The sequence below is a fragment of the Octopus bimaculoides genome, chromosome 4, assembly GCF_046866305.1.
Source record: "Octopus bimaculoides isolate indiv1 chromosome 4, ASM4686630v1, whole genome shotgun sequence".
NCBI classification, from domain to species: Eukaryota; Metazoa; Mollusca; class Cephalopoda; order Octopoda; family Octopodidae; genus Octopus; species Octopus bimaculoides.
Genome location: NC_142931.1, coordinates 96,884,800 through 96,903,940, shown reverse-complemented (window position 1 = coordinate 96,903,940; position 19,141 = coordinate 96,884,800). Strand labels below are relative to the sequence as shown.

The 19,141-nt window shown below is 35.0% G+C and overlaps 1 protein-coding gene across 2 annotated transcripts in view; it reads left to right on the top strand.

The window, feature by feature from the left end:
• LOC106883019 (platelet-activating factor acetylhydrolase) overlaps positions 1-18,873 on the top strand; it is a 57,804-nt gene extending 38,931 nt beyond the window's left edge. The window contains exons 7-10 of one of the 2 annotated variants that reach the window (XM_089351060.1): positions 1,964-2,055; positions 3,073-3,243; positions 4,349-4,497; positions 18,534-18,873. In XM_089351060.1, coding sequence (XP_089207186.1) covers positions 1,964-2,055; positions 3,073-3,243; positions 4,349-4,497; positions 18,534-18,676 — 555 coding nt within the window. In that variant the 3' untranslated portion in view covers positions 18,677-18,873. Of the gene's footprint in view, positions 1-1,963; positions 2,056-3,072; positions 3,244-4,348; positions 4,498-6,594; positions 6,725-18,533 lie in introns of those variants that run through there. The other variant, XM_089351061.1, reaches the window with a different exon arrangement.
• The last annotated feature ends 268 nt before the right edge of the window (positions 18,874-19,141 follow it).

Genomic DNA, 19,141 nt, shown 5'->3' with positions numbered 1-19,141 from the left:
GTGCTAAAAAAGAACTGCACAGACAATTCTCCAGTACTCGGTTCCTTATATGTCTCTCCTTTTTGGTCGACATTTTTGAATCAGTTAATTCTGTTAACTTAGCACCTTAGCACTACAAGAAAAGGATATCACCATTGTCCGCTGTCATGAAAAAATGACTGCATTTAAAATGAAGCTCCATTTGTGGCATTCTAAATTGGAATTTGAGAATTTAGCACCATTTCTGAACCTCAATACTTTCCTTGATGAAGATGTCCTTCAAGTTGATGCTGACATCCTTGACATCATGAAACAGCATGTCTTAATTCTTCACACTGAAATTCAAAGATACCACCCCAACCTACAAATACTTCAAAGAAGTTTATCATTTCATCACCAATCCCTTTGCAGTGTCTGTTGTTGACCTTCTGTCAGAAGATTACGTCATTCAAGAACAGTTCATCGACTTTCTGAATGATGGAGGTGCAAAAGACACCTTCCATAACGTGTTGCAGTGAATTCTGGATTGAAATGACGCAATCCTATCCAGATGTCGTCAAATTGGCCTTCAAATTCATCATTCCATTTGCAATAACATATGAATGAGACGGCTTTTGCAACTTTACTCGCAATTAAAACAAAGACTCGCAATAAAATGTATGTTGCACATGACATGAGGGTCACATTATCAAAAACTCATCCTAATATTGAGGACATATTACAGACCCAACAAGTTCACCACTCTCACTTATTTTTTAAATTTTATCAGTAAAACTTTATCTCATGAAAAATTATTTTATACAAGGTCATTTTGCTTTGTTCATCTCTGATTTTTCATTTTGGGGTAGGCAGGGTTCTGCAAAGTCTCAAAAAAATGAGAGGGTTCTGTAGGGCAAAACTTTTGAAAAAGTTTGGGAACCAAGGGTCTAGAGGAATGACCAGTTTGATAAGTTAGTAGACAACCAGTAAACAAGTCAGTGATTCTTATACTATTACTGGCACACAGTGGTGCCTGCTGTAGCAGTGAATCATACCACTACAAGAATCATACATACTACAATAATGAACTATATTATCCTGTGGTACATCATCATCATCATTATCATCATTTAATGTCCATCTTCTATGCCGGCATGGATTGGATGGTTTGACAGGAGTTGACAAGCCAGAGGACTGCACCAAGCTCCACCGTCTGTTTTGGCATGGTTTTTATGGTTGGATACCCTTCCTAATATCAATGTACTATTTGTAGTAATCTAAGTAACTACGCTGAGTCTTCTCTCACATATATGTGATAGATGGCTATATATATTGTTTAAGTAACACCATGTGGCAACAGGTACATAGTACATGACACATGACCACATGTTCTATGTAAGTGAGTTTATTCAGCTTTTAGAGAAGAGAGACAATTCCTGTGAAAGGTAGAGTCCAGAAGAATGAATATTTGAGTCTGCTGCTCAAATGAAAGTTCAAAGGTTGACTAGGTTGTTATTTTAATTTAATTCAGATCTTTGATCAAAGATGTATCTGCCATAATCATCCTGTCTCTTTTTTAGAACACAATATATCTAGGGGTGTGTTATTCAATATTTGTCTTCCTGTTTTTAATGATTTTAATGTAATTTAAGTGATTTTAACTGTTATTTTCAGTAGATTGACTGACAGCTTATACATAGATTTCTTCATTAACTCAAGTGTAGCTTATGTGGCAGTGTTGTTGTGAGGTTTGACAGTAGATTTGTAATGTGATAGTAGTGTGAGTTGTGTGGCAGTAGTGACAGTTCAGATTTGTTTTGCTGTTCACTCTTGTACAAATATAATTATTATCTGATATCTAACATAATTAGACATCAGTTATTATTATTAACTGATATTCAATATAATTATACAACAGATGTAATTATTAACTGATACTTAATGTTTACCAAGGAAATATAATTCCAGTCTAAGAATATAAACAAAACCACTACTAATATTTCAGGAACATTTGGATCTGTCTAATGTATGTATTGCTGGACATTCTTTTGGAGGAGCCACAACTATTATGGTCCTTGCTAAAGACAAAAGGTTTAGGTAAATATTTAAAAATCCTTCTCTTTTACAATATTTAATTATTCATTTACTTGTTATAAATAACTTACATCAATAAAGTATAGATTTTCTTATATTTTGTTCTTTTTTCTATTGAATAGTGGTCATTCCTGCTATACAGGCATCTACCTGTTGTGAAACCCAAGGTCAGCTCTCACTGAACAAATCAATGATCAAAAGCAATCCAGCTATGACCATCCAGTCTGTTATTCATATAGTTGTCTACTTTACTCAATGTGTTATTTTATTTTTAAGATAGCAGAATGTGATGTGAGGGAGATTTGGTTATTGTTTTTAACAGGTTAAGTACTAACTTATCCAGTTGTGGCATTGACTTATCAACAAAATCTGTTTGACTCATACAAATATGGAAAAAGAGAGAAGAAACAGATTGATATCTTCAGGGTGTGAGAGGGAATATAATTTTAACTGTTTTTTTAATAGTTTCATCAGGAACTAAACTCCAAACCTGGAGGTCTGTAAATGACAAGGTATAAAGTTAATTCAAAGTGTTGGCATGTTATGTTAACAGGTTAATACATATGATGTCATCTACAGACTAAACAGTAGAGGAAGTATAACATGCTTATACTGTCACTCTGCATTGGACTCTGAGCCATAACAATAACCTGGTCCACATAAATAGGCACCATACAAGAAAAGTAAAAATACATTGCTATAAATATACATTTTATTAGGTCTTCATATCTATAATCAACAGCTTTTCAGTCATGACCATCTCATCTTTTTTCAGTCATAGTATATCTAAGGATATATTTATCCAATGGTACTTTTGTTTTTAAGGAATTGTGATTTGAGGAAGATTTGGCTACAGTTTCTAGTAGTTTGAGTGCCCATGTAGAAGTGCAAGTTCTTCATTCTGCCATTACTATATCAGGTTGGGGCTATCAGGGCAGGCCCATTAATAAATTGATGCTGAATTAATCCCAGGCTGTTTATATGTTGAAACCATTGTATCTATTTACTTTCTACCACCAGAGCTGGAGTGGTGTTGGATGGTTGGATGTTACCCTTGGAGGACAATATTTATGCTCAAGTTACTCAGCCAGTTCTAATGCTTAATACAGAAACCTTTCAGTGGAAAAGAAATGTCCTGAAAATGAAAAACCTTGAATGCACAGAACAAAACAGAATTATGTTAACAATATTGTAAGTTTTTCGTAGGTGAGATCGACACAGTTAATATTTTTCTTGAATAGTCACAAGATGACAGCTGCATGGAAAACATGGGCAGAGAGGGAATTCCTGAGTGCCAACATTCTGGGAAGGAAGTGGTTAGTGATGGTGAGGCAACACAGTGGGTGAGGAGGTACAAATGAGTGAGGAATGGAGTTGGTTTGACACCAACCATCTTCAAAGAGCAGAGTCCACTATAGAAACAGCTGTAGAAAAAGCAGTAAGAAGAGGGGGCACATCTGTGAGCCAGAGATTTGAATGTGTTGGTGAATAACTTCAGCTGGGTGGGATTTTTGCACTGTCCTAGATGGAGCAGTATTCCATTGTGGGTTCTACATTAGTTCAACAGAGATTTAGGAGTTGAATGGGGTTGAAATATTTTCTGACCCTAAGAATAAACTTTGCTATGTTAAGTATGCATGTTAACAGAGGAGATCCTCAGTAATGGTGAGGCCAGGTGTAGTGTCCCTGAGAGTTCTAGGTGTGTGTTACTCATATTTTAAGAGATGAGGTGCAATATTATCTTATATGTGCAACGACTGTGCATTTGTTGAAGGAGATCAAATTTCCATCATGGGAGGATGTTTTTGAGGTCTCTGTCCTCAGACAGTGCTATTTTGATGTGAGTTATCCGTGTCGATGAGGCTTGGGTGACTGAAATATAATCCCAAAGTGTTAAGGGCAGTTACTGTTTTTGGCAATATTTAATGACAGAGTGACAAGCATTTAATGATTTAAATTGGTAAATATATGTTCACAAATTTATAGGAGACAAGGTGGCATGATATAGCAGATTGAATTGTTATTATTTGTCCACTTGGTAATTTGAACTCAGAATGTAACCAACATTTTGGAAAATTATATCAACCTAGTATATGACTATGTTTTACCATCTCTGCAGGAACGAAAGGCAAAGTTGGCTTTGGCAGAATTTAAAATCAGAATGTAAAGAACTAGAACAAACAAAACAAAGCATTTCAACCAATGTTCTAAAAATTCTTCCAATTTGTTGTTATAGTTGATGATAATATATTTATCAAAAGGTTTCCCTCTCTATTCTTTACATTTTCTTTAACAGAGGAACTTGTCACCAAAGCAGCACAGACTTCCAGTTCCTTTGCAGCCACTACATGGGTCGGATCATGAAATTCTGTCACAATTTAGCACCAAATGATACTATAGACATAACTGGAAAAATAGTGCGAGGATTTCTTTGTAAAATTCTTGGTAAGTTCATGGTTTATTTTTGTATTTTTTTTTAAGTAAAATATTCGCATTAAAATAAATTATTGAGCAGACATTCTATCTGATCAATATCAGACATTCTATAGTTGGTGATGTTTTATGGAAGTTGGGAATGTAAAGATTATCATCAATCTGGCCTATGTATTTAGAGACATACCATTTTCTTTTTGTTCCCTCATGACATTCATACTATAATCAATAAGTTTGCATGTCACCTAAATCATCATCATCATCATCATTATCATCATTTAATGTCTGTTTGTACAGCTCTCACCAACCACTCATCTATCCCTAGTTTCCACATTGATCACCAGATAAGGGATTGGAGGATCCTGTCAAAAGCTTTCTTCAAGTCCACAAAAGCCAAGTACAGAAGTTTATCTTTGGCTAGGTATTTCTCCTGAAGTTGCCTTATCACAAAACCAAAATGTATCTCATCTAGACTAAATCTCTGCCTAATTAGTTGGGCTATGACTCTACGTAAATTTCATCACTTGATCCAACAATTTAATACCTCTGTAATTATTTCTGTCTAAGGTATCACCTTTACCTTTGTAGCAGTTGATTAAGGTGATGCTACACCAGTCATTGGGTATGACTCCTTTGTGAACCACCTGATTTACAATACGGGTGATTAAACCATAATCCACACCACCAGATATTTTAAGCATCTCAGCAATGATTCCTGATTGGCTGGGGGCTTTCCCTGTCTTCATTTCCTTAATTGCTTTATCTACCAGGGTGCTGTCAATTCGGGTAGCTGGTCCCTCAGTTGGGTCAACATTTGGCAGACTCTCCTCCTCTCATTCATTCCCCACATTCAGCAGTCTTTTATAATGGCATCTCCAAGCCTATTCCTTTGTAGACTCATTAAAAGCAAGTGTACCATCATCCATGTGGACACATTTCTCTCCTGTGACATCACAATTTTCCCTCACACAATGTCTTGCAATCTGAAATACTTCAGTTCTTCGATCGTCACGAGGCTGAACATAGGCAAACTTCTTTTCTGCTTCTCCCTTGGCTAGATATACCTGTCTCTTAACTTCCCTTTTAGCTATCTGGTACAGTTCCCTGTTACCCCCACTCTTCCAAGCCTGTTTCTTTGCTCTAATGGCCCTGTCTACAGTATTGTTCCACCTCCACGTTACCCTAGGTCTGGAAGGGACTTTGCACCATCCGCAGACTTTGTCTGTGGCACTCAGCAAGCTGTCTCGCAGGAATTCTCAATTGTCCTCTATGTCACAAGTTTGTAGCTCCTCCTCCCTCTCATCAAATTTCTCAATTAGTATGTCCCTAAATTTCTGAATTATATGAAGGCTACTCAAGCTTCCAAATCCTTCTTTTCCAGATTGGTCTGCTTCTTGGTGTCCTTCTGACCTGGAGCCTAAAGTCACTAATGACTAGTCTATGCTGGTGGAGTACATTCTTCACCAGGGCGAGTCTTTGTATTTAAAAGCAACAGTGCTCTCTGATGAGAATGAAATCGATCTGGCTAGTAGAGTCACATGATTGATATGTTATCAGGTGGCTGGCTTCCTGAAGTTGGTGTTGCAGATCAAAAGGTTATTTGCATCACAGTACTCTAGCAGCCTTGTTCCCTTTTCATTTCGGGAACCAATTCCATGGCCCCCATACAGGGCTGCCGTCCAGCATGCCCATTGAAATCCCCAGCCAAGAAGATGAGATCATTGTCACTCGTCTTTGAGGTAGCCTGCAGAAGAATATCATAAAAGTGGTCCTTCAGTTCATTTGGTAGGCCTGGTTGTGGGGCATAGGCAAATATACTTGTACCTGTACTATTCTGCAAGACTAGCCTAAGCTTAAGTACTCTATCACACACTCTGACTACCTCTATGACCTTATCCACCCATTTCTCTGTAAGATCTATGCCCACATCACCTACTTCATCACTGTTATCTTCCCAGAAGATTTTATACCCATGTCTCTTCCCCATGAGGAACATGGCTGAAGCGCCTCTCCACCTTACCTCTTGGATGCAACATACATCAACATACCTCTGTTCAAGCATCTCTACAATCTCATTAAACCTACATTTCAATGTGCCTGTATTTACAGTGCCAACTCTGAAAACTGGGAAAGAGATGTGGGAGGGAACTTGCGAAGGAGAGATATTATTCAGCACCTGAAAAGAAGGTTTGTGTAATCGTTTGATAACATACATGTCAAAACAGTTGTTCACGCTTTTAACCTATCATCATTCAAACATGTTAAAATTGTTGCCCTTACTGGGGGTGAAAGTAAGGTAAGCATTATAAATATAAGTGTTACTGCAACTGCAAATATAGATATAAATATGCTCATGTTAAATTAAGTAAGTAAATAGGCTGCTCTTTGTTATTATATATATATATGTGTGTGTGTGTGTGTGTGTATATATATATATATATATATATATATATATATATAGATGGCCAATGCCCCCTGACTGACTCCAGTGCTGGTGGCACGTAAAAGGCACTATCCGAACATGGCCAACACCATTGCCCCTGACTGGCTCCCGTGCCAGTGGGACGTAAAAAGCACTATCCGAATGTGGGCGATGCCAGGCCTGCCTGGCTGACTCCTATGCCGCTGGCACGTAAAAAGCACCCACTACACTTTTGGAGTGGTTGGTGTTAGGAAGGGCATCCAGCTGTAGAAATATTGCCAGACCAAATTGGAGCTTGGTGCAGCCTCTAGCTTTCCAGACCTCAGTCAAACCATCCAACCCATGCCAGCATGAAAAAGAGACATTAAATGATGATGATGATATATATATGTGTGTGTGTATGTATTTATATATATATATATATATATATATATATATATATATATATGTGTGTGTGTGTGTGTGTGTGTGTATATATATATATGTATGTAATAAAGTAAAGTTGTGGAATACCGTACGAGTGGAAATATATATGAAAGAAGGTTTGAAAATGCACTTATTTTAAAGATATTTATTTACTTAACCGGTTTCACTTTTTTAGAAAAAGATTATCAAAAGTCTTTGAGAATAATAGAAAATGTTAAAAAACAGTTTGAGTATTAAAATGCATATATACATTCTTTGATGATAATAAGAGGAATATATTTTAAGTATAAAGCTTTGTATGAGCTTTGTAGTGTTACATACTGATTATCACACATTCTCTGATAATAAGATGAAAATGTTAAAAACAGTGTAAGTATGAAAATACATATATGGAAAAATACATATACATATTCTTTGATAATAGAAAATGTTAGAAACAGTTTAAGTATCAAAATACATATATACATTCTTTGATAATAATAATAAGAATATGTTTGAAACAGTTTACAACGTTGTTATAACAAAAAGGATTTGGTAAAATATGTATATATATACCCAGGAAATATATTTAAGAGTTCGCAAAAAGTTGAGGAGGAACTGACCTAGCTTTTTTCTCTTGTGTGTATTGAAGGAACGTTTGCTGTCTTAAGAGACAATATGACTGGCTAGCTGGGGTGGGAGGAAGGAAGAGTTAAAAGGGATTTTTCTATTTTTGGTTGGTCTGTGAGCTAGTCTGTCATGGTTCACTGGTTTTTCGGACTGGTTTTGTGCACATCTCTATGTATGTGTGTTTGTGTCCGTGTGTGTGTACCGTTTTTATTGGTCCCAGAGTTTATTGTGGAATGTGTATATGAGTATGTGTGTGTTTTATCTATGGTAGGATGGTGTGTGTATATGTGTGCACGTTTGTGTAAGTGTGTATGTGTGTGATTGGTATTTGTTAGGGTGTTGTGTGTGCGCATGTGTGTGTATGTGTTTGTTCGTGTGTGTGCGTTCGTGAGTGCGTGTGTATGTGTGTTTGTGTGTTTTTTTTTGTGTTGGTGGGGATATTAGGTGTGTGTACGTGAGAGTGTGCGTATATCTCTTTGTCTGAGTATGTATGTGTTGTTTTAATCGTCCTTGTGGTGTGTGTGTGTGTGAGAGCAACCGTATGTATGTGTGAGGGTGTGTACGTATGTGTGTGTATGTATGTGTGCATCTGTGTGTGTGCGTGGGAGTGTTTTGTGAGTGTGGGAGTGTGTGTGTGTGTCTCTCTCTGTCTGAGTGGGTGTGTTGTTTTAAATATCCTTGTGGTGTGTGTGTGTAAGCAACCGTATGTGTGTGATGGTTCATATGTATGTGTATGTCTGTATGGGTGCGTGTGTGGCATGTGTATATGAGTATGTGTGTGTTATATCTATGGTAGGATGGTGTGTGTATGTGTGTGCACGTTTGTGTGAGTGTGTATGTGTGTGATTAATATTTATTAGGGTGTTTGTTCGTGTGAGTGCGTGTGTATGTGTGTTTTTTGTGTCGGTGGGGATGTTAGGTGTGTGTACGTGAGAGTGCGTATATCTATTTTTCTGAGTATGTATGTGTTGTTTTAATCGTCCTTGTGGTGTGTGTGTGAGAGAGAGAGAGCAACCGTATGTATGTGTGCGTCTGTGTGTGTATGTATGTGTGCATCTGTGTGTGTGCATGGGAGTGTTTTGTGTGTGTGTGTACGTGAGTGTGTGTGTGTCTCTCTGTCTGAGTGAGTGTGTTGTTTTAAATACCCTTGTGATGTGTGTGTGTGTAAGCAACCGTATGTGTGTGTGATGGTTCATATGAAGTCAAAGAGTTGGTCGAGTGTGTGGGACCATAGGATGAGGCAATCATCCAAGTAACGTTTCCAATTCTTCAACAGGTATTGGTGGAAAGACAGGCCATATCTAGTTTTGGATTTGTCGTAGATCTGCAATTCTAAGTAGGCCATCACCAGGTTTGCATATGTAGGGGCAACTTTAGTCCCCATTGCAGTCCCTGATACCTGTCTGTAGGTGTTATCATTAAAATTCAAAAAATTGTTTTGAAGGATAAACTTAAGGCCCTCGATGATGAATTCTTTTTTATTCTTTCTGGGATCTCATTGAGGTATTTTTCTAGCCGGAATTTAATGGCTTCCAGTCCATATTGATGTGGGATCGTAGTGTAAAGATTTATTACATCAAAGGAAACAATGAAAATGTCTTTATCGGTATGTTTGGGTAGATGATTTAGTAGGTCCAGGTCATTTCTAACAATACTTGGTATGTGGTGAAGTATTGGTTTCAAGAGGATATCGATAAAGTTGCTTAATCTGTGTGTTTCACAGTTTGGGCCTGCCACAATTGGTCTTAGTTTGAGATCAGTGGGATGTGGTACAGTGATGCAGGTGGAAGTGGACTTTTTGCAAGCTTCAGAAATAGTTTTGCTCTTGTGGATTTTTGGAAGTCCATAGAGGTTGCTTGTTTTGCAATTAAAGTTTGTTAGGTAGTCGCATTCCTTTGTTGTTAAGTTGTTTCGATGTTGGCAAATGAGTGTGTTTAATTTGGTCATTGTTCTTGTTTGTTGGTAGTTGACTACTCTTTCATAGTATGTAGTGTCTTGTAAGAGTTGAGATACAGAGTTTTTGTATTGTTCTGTATCCATAATGACGACAGTGCTACCCTTATCTGCTTCTTTGATTGTGATGTCATGATTGTTTCGTAACTCATGGATGATTTTCCATTCGTTTTTACTGGTGTTGGGTTTGGGTTTAGATTGTGGAAGTTCATTATAAGGAAAGTTCGAAATGTACTCACAAAATTTGTCCAATGTTTTGATTTTACCTTTTATGGGATTATAATTGCTCTTGTTACGAACCATTGATTCGTCGTTATTGATTTCTTTGTCAAAAAATTCCTCTGTGAGGCGTAATTTTCTACAAAAGTGGGAGACATCATCCTGTATTTCACTCAAGTTGGGGTATTGTGGAGTTGGAATGAATTTTAGTCCTTTTGAAAGAATTTTAATTTGTTGGTTCGACAGGTTTAGGCTTGAGAGATTCACTAGTTTTGGTTTTTCAGGATTGGTGTGTACCATCTGGTGTCGTGATACGCACACATACGTACACACCCTCACACATACATACGGTTGCTCTCTCACACACACACCACAAGGACGATTACAAAAACACATACATACTCAGACAAAGAGATATACGCACACTCTCACGTACACACACCTAACATCCCCACCAACACAAAAAACACACATACACACGCACTCACGAACGCGCACACGCACACATACGAACAAACACATACACACACATGCGCACACACAACACCCTAACAAATACCAATCACACACATACACACTTACACAAACGTGCACACATATACACACACCATCCTACCATAGATAAAACACACACATACTCATATACACATTCCACAATAAACTCTGGGACCAATAAAAACGGTACACACACACGGACACAAACACACATACATAGAGATGTGCACAAAACCAGTCCGAAAAACCAGTGAACCATGACAGACTAGCTCACAGACCAACCAAAAATCAAAAAAATCCCTTTTGACTCTTCCTTCCTCCCACCCCAGCTAGCCAGTCATATTGTCTGTTAAGACAGCAAACATTCCCTCAATACACACAAGAGAAAAAAGCTAGGTCAGTTCCTCCTCAACTTTTTGCGAACTCTTAAATATATTTCCTGGGTATATATATACATATTTTACCAAATCCTTTTTGTTATAACAACGTTGTAAACTGTTTCAAACATATTCTTATTATTATTATCAAAGAATGTATATATGTATTTTGATACTTAAACTGTTTCTAACATTTTCTATTATTATCAAAGAATATGTATATGTATTTTTCCATATATGTATTTTCATACTTACACTGTTTTTAACATTTTCATCTTATTATCAGAGAATGTGTGATAATCAGTATGTAACACTACAAAGCTCATACAAAGCTTTATACTTTAAATATATTCCTCTTATTATCATCAAAGAATGTATATATGCATTTTAATACTCAAACTGTTTTTTAACATTTTCTATTATTCTCAAAGACTTTTGATAATCTTTTTCTAAAAAAGTGAAACCGGTTAAGTAAATAAATATCTTTAAAATAAGTGCATTTTCAAACCTTTCGTATATATATGTATGTATATAGATATATATAGATATAGATGTATATAGGTATATATGTGTGTATATATATATATATATATATATATATATATATATATATATAGTTTCAAAAAACACAAAAAACAATAACAAAAAACAACAAAGTGAGGACGTGATACGGATAGTGTTATTGGACGCTCGGGAAAGGAGGGAGAGAGAGTATGACGTTTCGGGTGGATCCCTTCGTCGGAAAGACAGAAAGTTCGGAGAATGGAAAAACGGAGGAAGAGGAAATTGGCACCGATGCCCACGAGGTTACATTGTGAAAGGACCGGAAGAGGAGGTGGTGGGGGAAAAGTTCTTTGTAAGACAGGAGAGTGAAAAAGGGAGGTGAATATCTGTGCGTGCGCGAGAGTCTACGAGTGTGTGTGTGATAACAGAACGTGTGTGTGCGTATGTATGTGTGTGATAACAGAACGTGTGTGTGCGTATGTATGTGTGTGTGTGTGTGTGCATGGTTTGGTGGTTTATCTGTTAGTGTGTTTGTGTGTGTGTGTGTGTGTGACGTAGTGGAAGGAATTAGTAGCAGGAATAGTTAGTGGGTGCTTATGGACAATGGTTAGTGGAGGGTCAGCAGGCAGTTTTTGAGTATGTATGTGTTTGTGTGGGGTTGTAGGTGTTGGGTGCGTGTGTGTGTGTATTTTGTACGTGCGCGTGTGTGTATGTGTATGTTTTTGTGCGTGCGTGTGTGTTTGTATGTATGTGTATGTTGTGTATATGTGCGTTGCTGTGTACGTGTGTGTGCGTGCGTTTGCTATTGTGTGTGCGTGTGTTGTTTATGCTCATGTGTGTGTGATTGTATGCGTGTCTGTGTGAGTGTGTTGTGTTGGTGAGAAGTGTGTATGTGGGTGTATGCGTGTGTGTGTGTATGTGTGTGGATGTGCGTGTGTGTGTGGGATTGTGGTGTGTGTGGGGTTGTGAGTGTTAGGTGCGGGTGCGTATGTGTGTATGCGCATGTGTGTTTATGTGTGTCTGTATGTGTGTGTCCGTGTGCGCGTGCGTGTCTGTATATTGTGTATGTTTTCGTGCATGCGTGTGTGTTGTGTATGTGAGAGGTGTGTGTGCGTGTGTGCATGTGTGTGTATATACAAATTTAAAGAATGGAGTAAACGCATATTATAACTGCATACTTTTATTCTGACATGTTACGAAGAATTACAATTTATGCGATCCATAGGAATCGGCGATGTTAAAAATGTAAACTTCTCCTCAGGAAAAAGTATGGGAACCAGCTTAAACGTAAGACATTATAATCGAATATGAGAACTATAGTTGGAGAAGGTTATAACGTAATCCATTTGAAAAAACCGTTGGAGATTAGAACGCTACCAGATAGTATGTTGGACAAGAAGGGAAGAAAAGAACAGAAAATAGAAAAAAAAAAGGGGGAAAGAAAATTCAGAGTGTAGAATTAGGAGACGATAGGATGATATAAATCTGATAAAAATTGGAGAGGAATGTTATGTAATAAAGACATTATAAATGGGGTTAATTTTGTGTTTCTACAAAAATATTGATATGAATGTATATAATCATTTATACTTTTGTGTATGCGCATATATACACAAACAGACACACATATACTCGAATATATACATATATGCATATCTATATACACACCTACGTACAAACCCACGCATACACACACATATATACATACATGCACACACACACACACATATATATATACACATACATATATATATATATAAAATATATACACATATATATACACACATATATACACACATCCATACCCATATATACATATATATATATACATATACACACACATATACATATACATACATACATATATACATATATAAATATATATATGTACATATATATACACATACACATACATACATATACATACATAAACACACATACATACATAAACGTGCAAACACACACACATATATATATACATACACATACACACACACACACACACACATACACATATATATATATATACACACACATACACACATACATGTATATATATAAAAATACATAAACATATCTGTGCACATAAACATACATGCATCCAACCAAGGATATATACATACATATTTATATATGCAGCACAGAATTTTGTCAGTGAACAGGTCACAGTCTCAAAGCGACGAAAATATTTTGATAAATTAAATTTAAATGTTGAAGTGAATCTAACGGATTTTGTGTGTTATTTTAAATGGCTTATAAACACCTTCCACGCTGCAATTGTTTTCGTTCCAGCACACGATCTCAGATCAGGTCACTTGCTATGCAAGTGCATCTCGTAATATTTATATATATTTTTTAATAAATATTAACAACAAATATATATATATATATATTTATATATATATATATATATATATATATATATTCAAAAATCTATACAAACACATATAGTTTCATACAAAAATATGAATGTATACACACACAAATACACGTGTATATATGAACATTCATACACATACATTCGCACACACATATATATATTTTTTTATGTATGTGTTGTTACACGAATTTACATAGAGATTCATACTTAAAATTATACACTCCTTAGTACGTATATAAATACTGTCGATGAGTGGTAATTATTAATAAAGTGGAGGGATATTTATTTGAAGGTAATTCATATATTAGTGAATGAGATATTAAATGATTGAAAATTAATTAATAAATAAATAAATAATAAAGTTAATGGGTGGTCTATTAATCTACATAAATTGATTATTTTATTAATATATGTAAGAAAAGTTGGGCTGAAATAGGGGTTAAAAGAATAAATATTGCTTAAGAAGACAAAGTTAATATTATAAATAAGGTTTACTACAGTAATTCCGTAACATATCTATTAGTGTAAAAGTTTTATCGAAATTTGAAAATAAAATAATATTATGTTGATCAGTAAATTATGCGTCATATAATGAGATATTTAAATGTTTGGGATATATCTTGTTACGAGAATAAATACTTAAACTATGATTGTTTTAAAACTAAAGATGTTTCTAGGAACGTTGAAATGATGAATTAGGATCGTAGATTTAGAAAACTCTCACTAAAAAAGCCAAGAGCATAAATAACTCTTATCATTGCTAAACAAATTGGTGAATAAATTAGGAGTCGTAAATGAATGATATTGAGGTACAATGAAATATGAAAAAGAAAAAGTAAGGTTAATAGGGCATTGTATATTAGGCAATTGTTGTAGGTAAATTTTACTGTGAATTAAACTAAAAATGATGCGCTATTTTGTGTTTAAAAATTTTATATGTGTTCTAATTTAGGTTTACAAATAAAGAATGTTTAGATAAAATATGTCAATCATGATCAATCTATGATATCTTTTAACATATGAGGGAGTGAATGTCATGTTTTTCTAGAACTATTTGAGGAACTCATATATTACGAGTTAATTTGATAGCGTTTTGTAAATGAGTGATTGTTATTTAAACGCTTGTTACTGCCAATGTTTACATCTGTAAGAGTTTTCAATGAACGTGTTTACCAGTTTATTCTTTGAAAATAATATGAAGAACATTTCGGTATTACATAAAGAACAGAATCTGCCACCCTTTTCATATGGCCTAGAAATAGAAAGAATAAGCCATTCTAGTTTAAATTTTATGTTATTGTCTTTAAGTTCCCAAATTAATTTACTAAGGCTCGTGGTATTTCGTTTGTTTCTGTCTCTAAAAGAAGAATAATGATTAGAAATTCTTGAGGAAATTGGTGAAGAGGAAAATCCAATATAAAAAGAAACACCTGTCGGAGTACTAACTTGGCATTGATATATAGTGTTTTTGAGTTTGGCATTATCACTTAAAAAACTAATTCTTTTGCTATTAACTTCAGAAATAATGATTTTGTTGTTATGACTATTACGATTATAAATCATGTTATAATTATTGTTCCTTGGTTTATTATTAGTGTTTTTATTGCTATTATGGTAAAGGTTAATAATGTCTGGCTTAATGTTATTACTGTTGGTACTCTCTTGCGGATGTAAAAGCCTCATATTGTGTGTGGATATTATTTGTGAGATGTTTTTCATGTTAGAGAAACCGAATCTAACCCTGTGCGTATTTATGACTGGGAAGTAATGAGAATGTTTTGGAAAATTCTTATTAACAGCATTTTGGAACTGGGAGACCAAGTTTGATTTTACATTCTTACTAAAAGGTAGTATCATCCAGACATTTTTATTGGAATCTGGTTTAGAATATTTGCTAGTATTATTTCTAAATAGTTTCAGTTTATTATTATTATTATTGTTGAAAAAGGGTTTAAACTGACGGTTACTTCCCCTATTTTGTGAAGAAATATTTGGCTGGTTATTATTGTTAAAAATTTTATGATGAGAATGATAATTGTATTTATTGTTGCTGTTAATATTAAAATCTATATTATTATTATTATTATTATTATTATTACGGGAATCGGTTTCATAAGTAGAATAAATATAGCTAACTTTTTCTCTATACCCTGCTTTTAATAAGGCTGAGTTGTAAAAGTCAGCTTCCTTATTGAAAGTATTTTCGTTTGTGGATAAATTGGATAGTCTACATGAAATGTTCCTAACTAAATTTCTTGTTACCGAATTTGGATGATTACTGAACTTACTAATGTATTTAAGGTTAGTGGAGGGTTTATGATAAGGGAAGAAGGTTTTTGTGTGTAGGTCTAGAGTGACATCCAGGAAGTTGGCTATAGATGTTTCGTCTTCAAATATTATACTAAAGCCCATGCTACTGAAAAACCTAGCTAGTCTATTTTTAACTTTTTGTATTTTTTGGTTTGTGGTATTATTCAAATAGAGCAAACAGTCATCTCTGTATAGACCACCCTTAACAATTGAGAATTGGTCTTCTAATTCATAAAGAATGTATGTGCAGACCAAATCAGCTATTTGTGCTGAGTCGGAACTTCCCATAGGGACATCAAATCCTTCTGGGGTGTCCTTACGTATCCATAGTTTATTATTGAATTTAATTATAGAATTTCTTGCTGCTGTAATAACTTTAAATTATATACATTCATATCAATATTTTTGTAGAAACACAAGATTAACCCCATTTATAATGTCTTTTTATTACATAACATTCCTCTCCAATTTTTATCGGATTTATATCATCCTATCGTCTCCTAATTCTACACTCTGAATTTTCTTTCCCCCTTTTTTTTTCTTTTCTTCCCTTCTTGTCCAACGCACTATCTGGTAGCGTTCTAATCTCCAACGGTTTTTTTCAAATGAATTACGTTATAACCTTCTCCAACTATAGTTCTCATATTCGATTATAATGTTTTACGTTTAAGCTGGTTCCCATACTTTTCCCTGAGGAGAAGTTTACATTTTTAACATCGCCGATTCCTATGGATTGCATAAATTGTAATTCTTCGAAACATATGTCGGAATAAAAGTATGCAGTTATAATATGCGTTTACTCCATTCTTTAAATTTATATATACTCAAATACCCAAAATATCAAGGAGTTTCTACCTCATAAACAGGAGTTACACCACAGTTATTTTGTAATCTTTGCTACCCTGGTATCTATTAACCAATTTATTTTATCCGAGTTATTTATTACTATGTGAAAATAAATACATATAATAAAATATATATGTATATATATATATATATATATATATATATATATATATATATATATATATCTTAATATATAAAGCTGAAGTTGTGTGTCTGTGTGAAGCCTTTTTAAAAGTGTATAAGAATCCACATTTTCCAATTTTTTGTAAAAATTTTTACATCAATGGAATTTTCTCGATGTGAACTTTCCAGTGCAGTAAATAGATTTTTTAAAATCCGTTTATTTTGTGTGATTTAAGGGAGATTTGGCTGTTGTTTCTAGCAACTTTTATATTTCTTCCCTTCTATCTGGAACAGCGTTCTTACACACGCGCTCAACATATAATATAGAGAGTAAGTGTAAAAGAGGGAGAGAGAGAGAGAGAGAAAGTGATACATACAAAGTCATAGATTAAACTTTCCTCTCAGTATTCTTTACCTATTTTTCATAACATTGTTACGTAAAAACACACACAACCACACATATGTGATCTGTGACAACAACATATACATTGCTCTTGTTCCCTATTCATCTCTCCCCCTCTTCCTTTCTCACTCTCTCAAATGCATACACGTGCAAGTAAACACAATCATTCACAAAAATATAACTCATGTTTGTCAATGTGGCATCACTACAGAGTTGTACCCCCTGACTTTGGAAGGTCGTAACTTTCAGAAAAATGAATATTTTTTTATGCAATTTTCTATGCATATATTATTTATTATGTAGATTCCGAATATACAAAAATTTTCCGTGAAAGTGTTTTGGGAGGGGGTGGGGGACAATGTTTGGAAATTCCACTTAAATTCCTTTTAACTTCCAGGAAAATGAATATTTTTTCGTGAAATTTTCTACAAATATACTTTGATGTATGTACATTTCAAGCATGTAGGAATTTTGAAGGAAACAACTGAAGGTTATTTTTGAGAAGTGTTCCCCACTCGGTGGTGTTTCGGAGCAAGTCGTCCATATTTGTTTCATTTTTCTCTATTATGTGCTTATGTGCATCCGTAGATTACTAATGAAGTAATAGGCAGTGAAGAGAAGCCGTCATAAGAAAACTTTTAACTACCTCTATTCCTTTCTCCCCCTCTCTCTACCTCTTCCTCTCTCGCTCTCTCAAACGCATACACGTGCAAGTACATAGTCATTCAGTAAAATATAACTCATGTTCGTCAATGTTTTGTAAATATACCACAATTTCCACTAGGGTGTTAGGGTTAGGGTTTTAGGGTCAGGGTTAGGGTTTAGGGTTAGGATTAGTGTTACGGTTACGGTTTTAGGGTTAGTGTTAGGATTAGGGTTGGGTAATCGTGCGGGTGTTAATCTGAAAAATTACAGATATGTGAAAAATACCGACCCTGCCATCTATTATAACTTTTGTTGTTCTGTTTAATATATACATAGATTATGCCTCCAAAGAAGAGAGTTTACTGGGGAAACACAGCAACCGGTTTAAAATGACAGCAACAGACTGCAGCAATTCACCACATTCCAGAAGCTACTTTGAACATAATGCAAAATGGTGCATCAACATCTGCCCAATCTGATAGAATTCTGGCAAAACTGTGTAGCAACAGATCGCCAGCAACTGCTTCATCACAAATTGCCGTCCTAGCTCTTGCAAAAAGGGATTACCCTGCTATGTATAATCAGGGCAGCGCAAAAAGTTGTTTTGCACAAGCATTTCTATAGCCAATTAGATGGATGAAATTTACGTATGCTTAATAATTTTACGCAAAACAGCCTTCAGACTTTCCCTATTAATTTCATCGTCATTTGAATTATGAACATATTTACATCATAAGGGTTTTTTCGTTGTAAGGCTTTCTTTTTTAGTTGATTTTCACCTAGCAAGACTTATCGTAGATGGCGTAATAAGTCACACCCGGACAAGGTCGGGTTATACTGCTAGTATATATATATATATATATATATCAGAAGGACCATTTTTATGATACCCTTCTACACGCTACCTCAAGGACAAATGGCAGTGACCTCATCTTTGCAGCTGG